The sequence below is a fragment of the Hemitrygon akajei genome, chromosome 13 (genome assembly GCF_048418815.1).
Source record: "Hemitrygon akajei chromosome 13, sHemAka1.3, whole genome shotgun sequence".
NCBI lineage: Eukaryota > Metazoa > Chordata > Chondrichthyes > Myliobatiformes > Dasyatidae > Hemitrygon > Hemitrygon akajei.
Genome location: NC_133136.1, coordinates 81,805,872 through 81,822,771, shown reverse-complemented (window position 1 = coordinate 81,822,771; position 16,900 = coordinate 81,805,872). Strand labels below are relative to the sequence as shown.

The 16,900-nt window shown below is 40.1% G+C and overlaps 1 protein-coding gene across 4 annotated transcripts in view; it reads left to right on the top strand.

Moving 5' to 3' along the window:
* cc2d2a (coiled-coil and C2 domain containing 2A) overlaps positions 1-15,245 on the top strand; it is a 150,430-nt gene extending 135,185 nt beyond the window's left edge. For all 4 annotated transcript variants that reach the window (XM_073064983.1, XM_073064982.1, XM_073064980.1 and 1 more), the window contains 5 exons: positions 984-1,118; positions 5,464-5,586; positions 8,506-8,564; positions 10,337-10,514; positions 12,884-15,245. In XM_073064983.1, coding sequence (XP_072921084.1) covers positions 984-1,118; positions 5,464-5,586; positions 8,506-8,564; positions 10,337-10,514; positions 12,884-13,072 — 684 coding nt within the window. In that variant the 3' untranslated portion in view covers positions 13,073-15,245. The remainder of the gene's footprint in view (positions 1-983; positions 1,119-5,463; positions 5,587-8,505; positions 8,565-10,336; positions 10,515-12,883) is intronic.
* Positions 15,246-16,900: the final 1,655 nt, after the last annotated feature.

Sequence of the window (16,900 nt, the reverse complement as noted above, 5' to 3'; positions counted from 1 at the left end):
CAGTGACAACAGTGCCGTGTTCATTCAGATTCGAAGATGAATCCCTGAATATCGTTCAGTCCACTGACTCATGGTCGTCCTGTAGGTGCTCCTCCTCCCTTGACCATACCTACTTGGTCCTCACCAATGGTGCTGCAGTCTTTGGTCTCCGCCTTGCCTATATGCTGGGAGTAGAAATACGGCCAGGTGATTGGACTTTCCAAAGTGTGGGTGTGGAATGGCATGGTTCACATACCATCTTGATGGTAGTATAACTCCTGGATCCACACATGATATATTGGTGGTAGTTGTTCAGAGACTTCTTCAAGCTGGCCTCATTGAAATGCCCCACAATGATAGGGAAGGCATTCAGGTGCGTTGTTTCGTGCCTGTGATCAGCTCCTCCAGTGCCTGCCTGATGTGGAATATAGACCACTACCAGGATGATGGCAGAAAACTCACTGAGAACATAAAAAGGACAATACTTTTTCCACACATTTAACAAATGGTGGGATGGCGGGCAAATTAGTTGGAGAGATCATAAAAAAGGAACAAGTGACAATCTAATTCAAACACATGCAATTCATACAGCACTTTGACAGAGTAGAAAAGAGATTTAATTACCTTTCCTCACATAAAATCAAAATAAGGGATCAGGTGAGGAAATTCAAACAGATGGTAGAGAATCTTTGAAATTATCTCCCCAAGAAAAAAAGAGTTGTGATGGCCAGGTCACCGACTATAGTCAAGAGATATATCAATAAATTTTGAAATGTTAATGGAATATGAGTTGTGTGCAGGAAAACATATCTGAGATATGCTATGATTTCCTGCACACAACTCATCCTTGATATTGATTGGCAGAGCAGACAAGGGCAGTGGGGAAGATAAATCGTTTCCTGTTGTTTTCTTTATTTAAGCACTCCCTAATTGTGAATTTATGATCAATTATTTTCTCACTTAATTCTCTTTTGCTAAGAAATATTGCTCAAATTTATTTTCAGGGTCCAACAGCGTATGTTCTGACCTTTGACCAGAACCAATATGTAATCTGGAACTCTACTACTGGACATTACTACGGACAATTTGATGCATTCTGTCCTTTACAGAGTGTCACCTGCTTGATTAGTGCCGACAATGTAAGTTTCACTGTAGCTCATTGCTGAAAATGAGAGTGAAATCGTTACTCATATCCAAATCCAAAATACTTAACTAGGTTAGAATGGTCTTTATTTATTTAGCTCACTGATCAAATTTGTTTACTTTAAATTTTGTTTCTCAATTAAACTGTAGCTTTTTAAAAACACTGTTGATTGCCATCAACTACGTGGAGTCATGGGGCACTAATGCACAGAAGCAAAACCACTAGTACATGTAGTCCACACCGACCTGTTTTCCTGCCTAGTCCATTCTCCATGCACCCAGCCCATAGCTCTTGATACCCCGCTGTCCGGGTACCTATTCAAACTTCTCTTAAATACTGCAGTTGAATCCACGTCAACCACTTCTGCTGACTCTTTGTTCCACATTTACATCACCCTCTAGTTCTGGTCTCCCCCCAACTTCAGGGGGAAAAGCTTGCATGGATTTACCCTGTCTATGTCCCTCATAATTTTGTTTACCAGCCTAAGATCTCCCATCATATTCAACCTTTCCCTATCGCTCTGGTCCTCAAATCGTGCAATATCCTTATAAATTTTTGCTGCACTCTTTCAAGTGTATTGATATCTTTCCTGTAGGTCAGTGACCAGAACTGCATGCAATACTCCAAATTCAGCCTCATTGACGTATTATACACCTTCAGCATAGCATTCCAACTCTTGTACTTAATACTTTGTTTTATAAAGGCTAATGTGCCAGAAGCTTTCTTTATGGCCCTATCTACTGTATTTGTGATGCCACTTTCAAGGAATTAATGGATTTGTGTTCCCAGATCCCTCTGTTCTATCTCACTCTTCATTGCCCTACCACTCTTACCCTGTCTTACCCTGATTTCTCCCCCCAAAGTGCAACACCTCACAATTGTTTGCATTAATTCCACCTGGTATTTTTCAGCCCATGTTTCCAGCTGGTCCAGATTGTGTTGCAAGTTTTGATAGCCTTCCTTGCTGTTCACTGTGCCTCTAATCTTTGTGTTATCTGCTAATTTGCCGATTCAATCTACCACATTATCATCTAAAATCATTACTGTAGATGATAAATAACAACAGATCCAATACCAATTTCTGCGGCACACCACCATGCACAGGCCTCCAGTTAGAAAGACAACCATCTATGCTACTCTATCTTTTCGCACTGAGCCAATGCTAAATCCAATTTATTGCTTCATTCTGGATGCCAACCTTCTGGACCAGCTTCCCATAGAAGACTTTTCGAAGGTCTTGCTAATTTCCATGTAGACAACATACACAATCTTTCCTTCATCAACCTATGCAGATGACATCAGAAGAGTACAGAGAAAATTTACAAAGATGTTGCCAGGACTTCAGGACCTGAATTTTTGGCAAAGGATGAATAAGTTAGAACTCTATATCCTGGAGTATAGGGGATTGAGGATAGATTTGACAGAGGTATACAAAATTATAAGGGGTATAGATAGGGTAAATGCAAGCTGCCTTTTTCCTCTGGAGTTGGATAAAACTAGAGCTAACTAAAGTTCATAGGTTAAGGCTGAAAGGTGAAATATTACAAGGGAACTGAGGGGAAACTTCTTCACTCAGAGTGGTGAGAGTGTGGAACGAGCTGCTGGATGAAGTGGTGGATGTTGGTTCAATTTAAACACGAGCAACTTAGATAAGTACATGAATATGAGGTCCAGGTGCAGGTCAATGGGACCAGGCAAATTAACATTTCCACACACACTAGATGGACAAAAAGGTCTGTTTCTAGTCTGGTTCCATGTGACTATAACCTTCCTCACGACTTCCTCAAAACCTGTATAAGATTGGTTCACTACACCCCATCACACACAAAGCCATATCAAGCTCTGTCCCTTAGATAAATACCAATAATTTCTCCATGACTAACATCAGGCTCAATGGTCTATAATTCCTTTCTTATTCTTGGAGCCTTTCTTGAACAACATTTGCTATCATCCAGTCCTCCAGCGCCTCACCCATGGCCAAATATTTTAAATATCTCTGCCAGGTCTTCTGCAATTTCTGCCCTATCATCCCGCAATGTCCCAAGGGGGCACCTCAGAAGACCCTGGGGATTGATCCATCCCAATTTGCTTCAGATAGCAAGCACCTCCTCCTCTGTAATCCATATACCTGTATGAGGTCCATGACCTCATTGCTCATTTGCCTCAATTTTATGGATCCTGTGTCTGTCTCCGGAGTAAATACAGATGCAAAAAAAATTCACTTCAGATTTTCCTCATTTCCTTTGGTCATCATAAATAGATGACCAGTCTGATGTTTGGTCATTAAGAGGATTACTTTTGTTCTTTGCCATCCTTTTGCCCTTAATGTATCCTCCTCCTTAACCAGGGCCTCAATATCCCTCTAAAACCAACATTCCTAAACCTGCTAGCCTTGCCTTTTATTCCAACAGGAACATAGAGATTCTGTACTCTCTGTTTCACTGTTGAAGCCCTCTCACTTACCAAGCATCCCTTTGCTGGAAAACAACCTGCCAGGTCTATTTTGATGCCATCAAAATTGGCCTTTCTCCAGTTTGCAATCTATGCCAGAGCACGAGGCCCATCCTTTTCCATAATAATCTTGAAACTAATGGAATTATGATCACTACGTTCAATGAGTTCCCCAATACACTTTCTGTCACCTGCCCTGTCTCATCCCTTAAGAGGAGATAGAGTATCACAACCACTCTAGGTGGGACCTTTACAGATTGATTAAGGAAACTTTCATGAACATATTTGACAAATTCTATCCCATCCAGTCCTTCTACAGCATGGAAGTCCTAGTCAGTATCTGGAAAGCTAAAATCACCTACTGTCACAATCTTCTTTTGCTTGCAACTGTCTGCTAGCTCCCTATAAATTTGCTCCTCTAAATTTCGCTAACTTTTGGGAAGTTGAATATATACACCTGTTAACATGGTCATCCCTTTCATATTGCTCAGTTCCACCCATATTACTTCAATAGACAAGCCCTCCAATATGTCCTGTCTGAGCACTGCTCTGACAACTTGCCTGATAAATAATGCCAAAGCCTCTGTCATGTCTAAGACAACAAAACCCCAGAATATTCAGCTGCCAGTCCTGCCTCTCCCACAACCATGACTCAGTAACGGCTAAAACATCATAGTTCCTCATGCTTGTCCGTACTCTAAGTTCTGTCTTACTTGGAATACTCCTGGCATTGAAATTTCTCAACTCAGGACATTAGTTCCAACACGTTCAGCCTTTCAGTTTCAGTCTTTGCGTGTAGTAAATATCTAATTTCCCCACAGCCATTCCACTTACTGACCTGCCTCTCTGGTTTTCACCCCACATCAACTCTAAACCCATGGAAAAACGCTAGCAATATGGGTCCCTCTTCGGATCAGGTACAAGCCGTCCCATTTGCACAGGTCCCACCTTCCCTCGAACGCAGCCCAATGATTAAAAAATGAAGCCTTCCCTTCTGTACCTTCTTCTTAGCCACATGTTAAACAGTATTTACTCTTCCTGTTTCTAGCCTCAGTGGAATGTGACACTGGTAGCAATCCTGAGATCACCACCCTAGAGGTCCTGTACTTTCACTCACTGCACTCACTTTGCATAAATTCGTCAACTTTCCTGCCTATGTTATTGTGGACTGTATGTGGACCACAACCTTTGTTTGCTCACCAGCCTCCCACCCTTAACAATACTGTGGACTTGATCTGAGACCTTTCTGACCCTGGCAGCTGGGTGGCAACATTACCATCTGGGAGTCTCATTCTCATCCACAGAATCTCCAGTCGGTCCCCCTATCCACTGAATTCCCTGTTACTGCTGCTCATCCTTCCCTTCTGAGCTACAGCATCAGACTCAATGCTAGAGAACTGACTGCTGTGGCTTTCCTTTGCCAGGTTGCCAACCCCAATGGTATCTAACACAACTTGTGATAGAGGGGAACAGACTCAGGGGATGTCCTTTACTGACCGTTCTCCCTCTTCCGACAGTTACCTGCATCCTGCAGCTTGGGAGTGGCAAACCTCCCTGTAACTCTTGTCAATCAACCCCTCTGTCTCCCTAATGGTCATTAGGTCATCCAGCCCCACTTCCTTAACACAGTCTTCTTTTAGGCTCCTGCTACCTGCAACTGAATAAGAAGTTCCGATAGGCACCACTTTTTAAATCTCCTGCTCCAAGTAACATCTCCTGCCTGTCACTTGAAACCTGAATGGTGTAATCCTGCCTTTGGCTTTCTTCAGAGTCTAATTAATCAGATTGTGCTTTATATCATTTTTGTTTACCAACATTAAAAAAAATGCACAGTACTTTCAAACAGATGGGTTTTTTCTTTGTTAATTCATGTATGATTGATTTTCTAGATCTGGTTCAATATGCAGAAATATGAAACGGTTACGAGAATAAATTTTGATACTAGCAAGTCAAACATGTGGAAGCCATTTTTTTCGCGAAGCTTTCCCTTCCCAGGCTTATCAAGTGTTCAGGTACAGTGGTGCAATGAATATATTTTTATTTCTTTTTAATGAGGTTGAGAGCTTGATTTTTCCAATTGCAACAACCAGTGCATCAGAGGGGAGCAGCTAGCACGCTTTTTTTAAAGCTTTTTTTTTCTGATTGGTGAAGTGTTTGCAACTCAACCAATAAAAGGATGGTAGGATAAAGTAGAGTAGCTGGTGTGAAAGTGGGGTGCCAATCAAGAGTATGAAGTGACATCTTTCAGCTTCATTACTATTTAAGTATACTTGTGAATGGAAAGTTGGATTATATAGACAAAGATACTGTAAGTACTGACTGCATGGCCTGAGTTCAGTTGATTTACCCTCCAAAAGTGTAATTGCAGGTGGATAAAAGATGCCAACAAAAATAACATTCATGGCTTTCATAAATTAGAGCATATAGTATAGTTATGGAATAAAGATGAAATAATATTGTATACTGGTTAGATTGTAGTTAGATACCATGTGCAGTTTTGAACGTAGAAGGAATAATTCTGTCATATGTTGAAGATTGATGGAAGAAGGCACAGATACCAGGATAAATTGCACTGGATTAAAGAAAGGGATTTAATAGAGATCTGTAAAATTGTGAAGCATTTTGATGACAGGAATACAAACAAAAAGATCAATTCCTGCAAATGGAGAGTCAATAACAGGTGGTGGTGAAGGACCACAACAGGAAGTTTTAAGTGTAGGAATACAGAAGCATGGAAATTCTACTCAATCATGTTTGTTAAACATTATTTACCTGGAAATTTGAACATGTTGTGCTATTTTCCAGCATTGTTTGAATAAATAGCTGATGTTTTTCCAGAATATATCTTTATAATGATGATTTCTATATCACCTCAAATCAGTTTGACAATTAGACTCGGCACATCCCATCTGGAATCGTGCATGGACAGGTGTCATCAGTGTCGCGTGCATTTGATGATGCTGTACCTCAAGCCACAACTTTCCCAAGTAATCTCAGTTTGAGAGCTTCAAAGCTCTCTGTTTCTTTCTGGACACCAGGCTCAACCAGTTCCCGTCCACCACCACTCTCTTGTGCCTAGCGGAAATTGTCCACACTTTAAATAATTTCTCCTTTGGCTCCTCGCACTTCCTTCAAACAAAAGGTGTAGCCATGGGCACTTGCATGGGCCCCAGCTGTGCCTGCCTGTTTGTTGGCTACATGGAATAGTTTATGTTCCAAACGTACACTGGTGACTGTCCCACACTTTTCCTACACTACATCAACAGCTGCACTGGTGCTGCTTCCTGCACCCATGATGAACTCATAGACTTTATCCACTTTGCCTCCAACTTCCACCCTGCCCTCAAATTTACCTGGTCTATTTCAACACCTCTCTCCTCTTTTTCAACCTCGCTCTCTCTCTGTCTCTGGAGACAGCTTATCTACTGGTGTCTATTACAAACCCACGGACTCTCACAGCTACCTGAACTATACTTCCTCCCACCCTGTTACCTGTAAGAACGTCATCACCTTCTCTCAATTCCTCCATCTCTGCCATATCCGCTCTCAGGATGAGGCTTCTCATTCTAGAACTAAAGTGATATATTCCATTTTCAAAGAAAGGGGTTTCCCTTCCTCCATAATCAACACTGTCCTCAACTGCATCTCTTCCATTTCACGCACGTCTGCTGTCACCCCATCCTCCCAGGAATAGGGTTCCTTTTACCCTCATCTACCACCCCACCAGCCTCCACATCTGGCACATAATTCTCCAAAACTTCCACTATCCTCGACAGGATGCCACCACCAAACACATCTTTCCCTCCCCCTCCCCACCTTCTGCTTTCCACAGGGATCGTTACCTGTGCAACTCTGTGCACTCGTACCTCCCCACTGACCTCCCTCCTGGCACATCCTTGCAAGCGGAACAAGTGCTACACCTGCCCCTACACCTCCTCCCTCTCTACCATTTAGGGCCCCAGACAGTCCTTCCAGGTGAGGCAACACTTCACCTGTGAGTCTGTTGGGGTCATATACTGTGTCCACTGTTCCCGGTGTGGCCTCATTTACATCAATGAGACCCGACGTAGAATGCGAGACCACTTCACTGAGCACATATGCCCCGTCTGCCAGGAAAAGTGGGAGCTCCCAGTAACCACCCATTTTAATTCCACTTCCCATTCCCATTCTGATAAGTCCACCATGGCCTTCTCCACTGGCATGATGAGGCCACACTTAGGTTGGGGGAACAACACCTTGGATTCCATCTGGGTAGCTTCCAACCTGATAGCATGAACATCCTCTTTTCCCTCTCTCACCTTATCTTCTTGCCCACCCTTCGGCTCCCTCTGGTGCTCCTACCCCTTTTTCTTGCTTCCATGGCCTCTGTCCTCTTCTATCAGACTCTCCCTTGGCCAACCCTGTACCTCTTTCACCAATCAATTTCCCAGCTCTTTACTTCATCCCTCCCCCTTCAGTTTTCACCTATTATCTTGTGTTTCTCTCACCCCTCCCTTTTAATCTACTCCTCAGCATTTTTTCTCCAGTCCTGCGGAAGGGTCTTGGACCCAAATGAGACGGTTCAGCAGGACCCTTTTCCATAGGTGTTCCATAGGCATAGGAGCCTGCTGAGCTCCTCCAGCATTTTGTACATGTTGCTGGATTTCCAGCATCTGCAGAATTTTCTCGTTTTCAGTTTGGAATTTCCCAAAAGCATCAGGCCATGATCACTCTCAGCTGTTATTGTAGACAGGAGGCACAGATTGAAGTATTTGATTTTAATCTTCAGTTGTATGATTTCCTTGTACTGCATTTGGCAAAGTCATTAAGTACAGGAATGTCATGGTCAATGGTGTAAAGCGGACCGCATTCATTAGATGTTTGATATCTAACCTGTGCACTCAGCTATCGAGCAGCTTTGTGATTCTCTGTTCACTTGTTCTGTCTTTTAGCCAGAAGAGTTGGTGTATCACCATACTGACAAGGTTGCTGCAGTAGAACTTCAGGACAAGTAATGCTTATTTGTTAACTGAAATTGTGTTTTTATTGATTTTTCTGCATTATATGTAGAGGTCTTTTGCATTTTCTTAACAAACTGCATAATTTCAAACCATGACTGTTGTCTAAATGTTTTAATACGTCGATGAAAATTACTTGCATTTTCAATAATTTCATAACATTGATCTCTGTAACTACTTACAGTGCCTATAAGAAGTATTCACTCCTCCTTGAAAGTTTTCATATTTTATAATATTATTTTATAATATTTCATATCAAATAATTGATTGCATTACATTCATCCCCTTTAATATGACACACCAAATCATCACTGGTGCAGTTAGTTAGTTTTGGAAGTCACTAATTAGTTAAATGGACATCACCAGTGTGCAGTCAGGGTATTTCAATTGATTGTAGTAAAAACAGATCTGTATCTGGAAGGGCCAGCTGCTGGTGATTCAATATCCTGGCAAAAACTACACCATGAAGAAAAATAACACTCCAAGCAACTCCACAAAAAGGTTATTGAAAAGCACAAGGCAGGAGATGGATACAAGAAACTTTCCAAGTCACTGAATTTCCCTTGAGGTACGGTTAATTCAATCATCAAGCAATGGAAAGAATATGGCACAGCTGTAAATCTGCCTAGAGCAGGCCGTCCTCAAAAACTGAGTGACTATGTAAGAAGGGGACTCATGAGGAAGGCCACCAAGAGATTTATAACAACTCTGCAGGAGTTATAAGCTTCAGTAGCTGAGGTGGGAGAGACTGCGCATACAACGGTTACCTGGGTGTTTCACCAGTCACAGCTTTATGGGAGAGTGGCAAAGAGAAAGCCACTGTTGCAAAACACTCACATGAAATCTTGGCTGGAGCTTGCCAGAAGGCATGTGGGAGATTTTAAAGTCAGCCAGAAGTTTCTATGGTCTGATGAACCAAAATTGAGCCTTTTGGCCATTAGACGAAACGCTATGTTTGGCTTATGCACATCATCAAAAACACCCCATTCCCACCATGGAGCATGGTGGTGTTTGCATCATGCTGTGGGGATGCTTCACTGCAGCAGGCTCTGGAAGGCTTGTGGAAGTAGAGGGTAAAATGAATGCAATAAAATACAGAGAAATCCTGACTTGGGAGAAGATTTGTTTTCCAGTAAGACAGTGACCCTCAAGCATAAAGACAAAACTATGCAGGAATGGCTTTAAAACAACAAAGTTAATGTCCTGGGGTAGCCAAATCAGAGTCCAAACCTCAAACCAACTGAGAATTTGTGGCTGGACTTGGAAAGGACTTTCACTCACGATTTGGATGCAATCTGACAGAGCTTGAACAGTTTTGTAAAGAAGAATATGGATAAAATTGCAGTGTCCAGATGTGCAAAGCTGATAGAGGCCTATCCACACAGACTCAAGGCTGTAATTGCTGCCAAAGGTGCGTCTACTAAATGCTGACTTGAAGGGGTGAGTAATTATGTGATCAATTATTTTATATTTTATAATTGTAATAACTTTAGACCAATTTGTAGAAATTTGCTTTCACTTTGACGCTAGAATCTTTTCTGTTGATCAGTGTCAAAAAAGCCAAATTAAATCCACTTGATCCAATGTTACAAAACGATAAAACATGAGAAATTCCAAGCGGGTGAATACTTTTTATAGGCACTGTAACACATATCAAACCTAATCACTGTGCTTAAGAACTTCCACCCAAATCTGTTAAAGAATGCTCTCCAATGTTACAGCTTCATCCTGGTATATTTTCTAATGATTCTTGTAATTATCCTAGGATTGAAAAGATCCTGAAAGAGAAGATCATGGAGTGGAGACCAAGACATCCAACACGCTGGAACAGATACTGTACTTCTACTCTACGGCATTTCCTGCCTAAACTTGAGCTTAGTCAAGGGGGAGAGGCTGGAGATGACCATTGTGCAGAACTGCAGAATCTATTGGGAGATTACAGGGTACTGCCCTTTTTTTTTAACCACATAGACAGCAAAAACCAGAACAGAAAAGTTTAAGATGTATGGCACCTTGTATGTATGTCTGGCATAAGTTTAAGATGTATGGCACCTTGTCAAAGGTCTTCTGAAAATTCAGATACACAACATCAACTGATCTTCCTTTGTCTAACCTGCTGGTTATTTCTTCAAAGAATTCCAACTGATTTGTCAGGCAAGATTTCCCCTTGAGGAAGCCATGCTGACTATGGCCTATTTAATGATGTATCTCCAAGTATCCCAAAACCACATACTTGGCAACCAGCTCCATCATTTTCCCAACCTCTCTCCATTCTTGAAGAGTGGAGTGACATTGGCAATTTTGCAGTCTTCTGGAACCATTCCAGAATCTACTATTAAAAGATCATTACCAATACTTCCACAGTCTCTTCAGTCACCTCTTTCAGAACCCTGAGGTGTGCACCGTCTGGTCCAGGTGACTTACCTACCTTCAGAGCTTTCAGTTTCTCAAAAACCTTCTCACTAGTAATGACTCCTGACACCTGGAACTTCCACCATACTGTTAGTGTCTTCCACAGTGAAGATTGATGCAAAATACTTATTCAATTCATCCACCATTTTCTTGTCCCCCATTACTACCTCTCCAGCATCATTTTCCAATAGTCCAATATCCACTCTCACCTCTCTTTTACACGTCATGCATCTGAAGAAACTTCTGGTGTCCATTTTAATATTATTGGCTATCTTACTTTCATATTCCATCTTTACCTTCTTAATGACAACTTAGTTGTCTTCTGTTGGTATTTGAAAGCTTCCCAATCCTCTAACTTCCCACTAATTTTTACTCTATTATATAACCTCTCTTTGGCTTTTATGTTGGCTTTGACTTCTCTTGTTAGGCATGGTTGAGTCATCCTGCCTTTAAAATACTACTTCTTCTGGGACACATCTATCCTGTGCCTTCCAAATTGCTTCCAGAAACTGCAGCTCTGCCGTCATCCCTGCAGGTGTCTCCTCCCAATCAGCTTTGGCCAGCTCCTCTCTCATGCCTCTGTAATACCCTTTACTCCACTGTATTACTTCTGAATTTAGCTTCTTCACAAATTTCAGGGTGAACTTGATCATATTATGATCTTTCCCCCAAAGGGTTCTTTTACCTTAAGCTCTCTAATCAATTATGGATCATTGCACAACGCTCAATCCAGAATAGCTGATCCTCTAGTGGGCTCATTCCATAGCTTCTCTTTAAAAAGCCATCTCGTAGGCACTCTAGAATCCCCCTCCTGTAATCCAGCACCAATGTGATTCTCCCAATCTACCTGCATATTGAAAACCTTCGTGACTATTGTAACGTTGCCCTTTTGGCGTGCATTTTCCATCTCCTGGTGAAATTTATAGACCATATCTTTACTACTGTTTGACGGGGGGGGGGGGGGCGGGGGTGTCTGTATACAACTCCCATGAGGGTCTTTTTACCTTTGCAGTTCCTTAACTCTATCCACATTGATTCAGCACCTTCCAACCCTATGTTACCTCTTTCAAATGATTGATTTCACTTTTAACCAACAGAACACCACCCCCTATGCCTTCCTGCCTGTCCTTTTGATACAATGTGTATCCTTTGACATTAAGCTCCCAGCTATAATGTTCTTCATGTCATGGTTCAGAGATGCCTACAACATCACAATGTGCTACAATTTCATCTTCCTTATTCAGTACACTGCGTGCATTCAAATAATACACCTTCTGTTCTGTATTCACCCTTTTCGATTTTGTCCACCGTTTACAATGCAACTCATCCTGTTGATCTTTTAGTTATTACTTTAGTTTATTGGCAAGTTGTCTTTAGCCAAGTTATTCAAGGTACTTTCAGAAGTCATTGGGAATGGGTGCTCGGTATAGAATCATGTAAGCACTTATAGTGATGAAGAAAATCTAAACAAAATGCCATAACTTCAGACATGCACAGCATGGAAATTATATGTGTGTTCTTGGAAATTAGCACCAAACACAGGATTTTTGTATTTGGGTATGAATTTCTGTGTTTACGTACAGCTATTGAATCAACTTCTGCTGTGTTCTAGATATAGCCTATCACACCTCAGTTGGAAAACAACTCTATAAATTTATTGTTCCTACAAATTTATTATATCGAGATTAAGATTTCACCATGCAGTAAAACAAGGCCAAGAATTACATCATTATTCTTCAATCACTTATTTTTTAAAAGTGTTCTGCAGAAAAGCACTGATTTGGGGAGTATTTTTATTACTTGACAATGGAGTATTTTGGCAGACACAACCTGCTGATCATGTCTTTGAAATACAAAAAGTTAATCTTAAGTAACCTTTAGCCATTTCTTCTCCCTGCAGATTTCTGGGTTCCCTATTAACATGTCTTTCTCTGAACTGAAGCCGATTATTGAGGCAGTACACAGCACTGGCGTCCATAATACGGAGATTCCTCTCGCAGAGTTTGCTTTGGCTGTGTACATTCACCCATATCCCAACAACGTTCTGTCGGTCTGGATTTACGTGGCATCCCTGGTCCGCAACAGATGACGTACACAATGAGTTGTAATCTTTGTCATCCTGACCTTCACGGGAAAGCATACTGTTATCATTGTGCCTTCCCTCACTGATTCCAACAGTGTTTCTTTATTTGCTTTCAGTATAATGCAAATCAGATGTAATACCATATGGAAAACAATACTTATGTTTTATCATATTTAATTTTTTTATCAAGACTCTATCTTAATACATGCATATTTCTTGCACTTTCATAAAAAATGTGGCTTTGCACATGAAAACTGACATGTCTTTCCACATAATGCAAACAACCCTGATTCCTTCCCCTATCTTGCTTAATGGTGAACTTGTCATGTGAGACAGATATAATTTTAGATCTAATTGGGTTACATCAGAGTACAGGTACTTCTACTCAGAGAAAAAAAAAACAGAGAATCATGGAAGTAAATACAGTTAATGTTTCAGGCCAATGAATTGTCATCTGAAGTCATTGAAGATTATAATATGCCCAGTCAGAAGGTGAGATCCTATTTCTACAGGCTTGCATTATGTTTCCTTTGTAAATGTAAGAGGCCAGAGACAGAGTCGGAGTATTAAGCTGTTTGTTGTTGCCCATTGCTTGCATTGAACTATGGTGTTGCATTAATCACAGTATATATTTTGTATGCAAGTCAGTTTATTTTATAAGGTAATTTATTTGTACAGTTGTAGTTGAAATTGTAATCTTAGTCATCAATTTGGAATTTTTTACTTTCATTATAGTGTATTGCACACGTTTAAAGCTTAAACTCAGTCTCATTGCTTTCTGCTTTTGTATTTCTCTTACCTTATGCTCACTGTGCAATATTTAAAAATGATTTTGATTTTGATTCCTAAATGCATCTGAGGACCACTGATTTAAAAAAAACCTTAAAACATAGTGAAAGTCTTTACATACTAGAAAGTCGAGGCAGGAGCAGAAAACAGATGACCTGGCCTGAGTATTACTAGGAACTGATCTTTCTGAAATAGATGACAGAACTTAAAGTTTCAATTACATGCACAGTCGACAATCTGTGTTTAATGCTACACCTACTTTGGCAAAATTGAGTTAACATCCAAATTTGCACTAAGTTTCATGTACATAAATTCAACCACAAAATTGGCAGTGATGGCAGCAAGACCAATTGCAATCAGTCCCAGTCTGGAATGAGACTTCTGTCATTGGACTTTTTAAAAAAAAAACAACAAAAATTTCTTCCAGTATTTGCTGCAGCTGAATAAATAAGTTAATCTGTAGTGACAGTTTACTACTTTCCAAGGACAAATCTATTAGTGACAGTCTGAAGTCACTTTAACTGTGTTTAAAGTATTACAGAGACTAATATGGGAAACAGATCTAATGTGGTTTCAGTGGACTATTAGTTGATGCAACTGCTAGCAATTATGAATTCATGTCACAGCAGGATAATCTTAGCAACTCCCAAAATGGGTGCAGTGATGAGAACCTTCAGGCGTGCGAATATGATCGTGGACAGAAATTGTCCTGGCCAATATAAAAATAAGTGGAAATCAATTTAGGGTTAAAATTGCCGATATTTAAAAGTGGTTTAGTGTAATGATATCCAGATTCTGTTGTTGTTATTATTTGTACAGATACTTTGTGGAAAATCTGGGCCACTATATTACGTCTTCATGTTTGTATCGGTTAATAGTGGTTACTTTAGGCTGTGACTTAGTTTGTAGGATTTGATAACTGTTAAATTATTTTGTTTATATATTGTAAGTATTGCAGAACTGATACCTTGCATTCAGATAATATTTTATAAAGATGAACAATTAACAGTTCAATATTTAAGTGATAATAAGAATGATGGTATTGATGGGGATTCATTCTCAGGTCAGATCTTTCTACTAGAAGAAACAAATCTAATGATACTTACACATATTATAGATGTTCTTTACTTTAAGTTCTGTAGTAAAACACAAGATGCAAATGAAGATAAAAACTGCAACTCAAAAAAAAAGGCATTTACACCAAATGGATCATGTTTGATATTTATCTTCAGCTTGAGCATAGGCTGTAATCCCTTGTTTAATTTTTTCCACGTTCCTTTTATCCTCCTTTTAACCGAATAACTATAGGTTCCCATATATTAACATGGCTTCTTCTTGAGTTATGGCACTGATGGCATAGCCACAGCCTCAGCCTCGGGGGGGGGGGGGGGGGGGGGGGGGGCTGACGCATAGGAAATGGCTCTTGTTTTCCAACTTAATTCTCTTGTGAAATTTTATATCAGCCTACTCTACACTCTACTATTGGAATTCCTCTATCCACTCTTGCCATCCACCTCCAAACTTTAAACATCTCGATGAAACATGTTGATCTAATGAAAACAACCTCAGCTAATATTTCTGTATGTCAGGCTATCTGTGATTTATGTTGTTCTTCAATATCATTCCTAACATGTGGTGACCAGGTACTCCCAGCAGCAGAATAATGAAGATTTTACATGAAGTCACAGCTTTTGTATTCAATACATTCACCTTGTTACATTTCCATTGTCTATTTCAGATACTAAAATTTATGAATTTTTGTATAATGACTTTATAGTTGTATATGATTTTATCCACTTTTGTACTTTTCTACAAAAAAAACTCATACGGCTCTTGTAAAGGAAACTATTTATCACTTTTTATATTATCTATTGCCAAATTTGTTTACAAATATATATTGCTTGAATTATTTTTGAGTGTGCATCCATTTGTATTTTATATATACACCTTCATATCTGAGGTTTTAGCACTGTGACTGTATTTTGCTAATGGGGAAAATTTTGGAAAGTGATGCCATTTTGCAGTTGATTTTTTACTGTTAAAATTGTATGTTCAGAAATATTAAATATTGATAACTGCAAATGCATGGGTGACACATCCACAAGTCATAGAGAGATATAACATAGAGACTGGCTGGCATCAACACCCAATTGGTAGAATCCTACATTAATTTTGTTTTATTATCCCTGCATTTTCAATTGTCCCCTGATCTGACCACTTGCTTACGTACATGGGCCAATTACCCTATCAGTTTGCACACCTTTAGGATATGGGAGGAAACCAGTGTACCCAAAGGAAACAGCCACTATCATGACAAGAACTTCATACATCCAGTAACTTTGCAGCCACTTCCATTAAGGCTCTCATTTTCAACCCATCAAACTGATGGCACTTTCTGGCCTGCTGCTGAGGTTGGGATTGAAACTGGGTGTTTGGCACTGTGAAGCAGTGCTCTACAAGTGCACTGTGCCATCCTTATCTATTACAATAACGTGCCATTTGAAACAGTAGAGGACAACGGGCACTCTGGATGAATGAGGAATGCCTAGAAGTGAGAAAATACCAATTAGTATAAGTGCAATGTGGGGCTGAGAAGTTTAAATGATTTAAATGAAAATCATTTATTTTAAATGATGCATGATAGGGAAATGTCATGGTAATTTTCATGATTAGCAGCCCAAAATCCATAAGATACACCTAAAGGTATTCAGGAAGCCAAATCTTGGTTGTCCAGTGATATCAAATTGAAAGGAAAGTCCTGCAAAGTCAGTATTGGTAAGGGTCTCGACTCAGTCCATAAATGCTGCCTGGCCTGCTGAGTTCCTTCAGCATTTTGTGTGTATTACTTTGATTTCCAGCATCTGCAGATTTTCTCATGTTGGCATTGGTATTAGTTTATTGTTGTGAAGAGTGTGTCTTGCATCCTGTTTATACAGATCAAATCAGTACACAGTGCATTGAGTTAGAATAAGGTAAAGTAACAATGGAGATTAAAGTGGAAAAGCCACTGAAAGAGTGCAGTGCAGTTAAACGATAAGGTGCAAG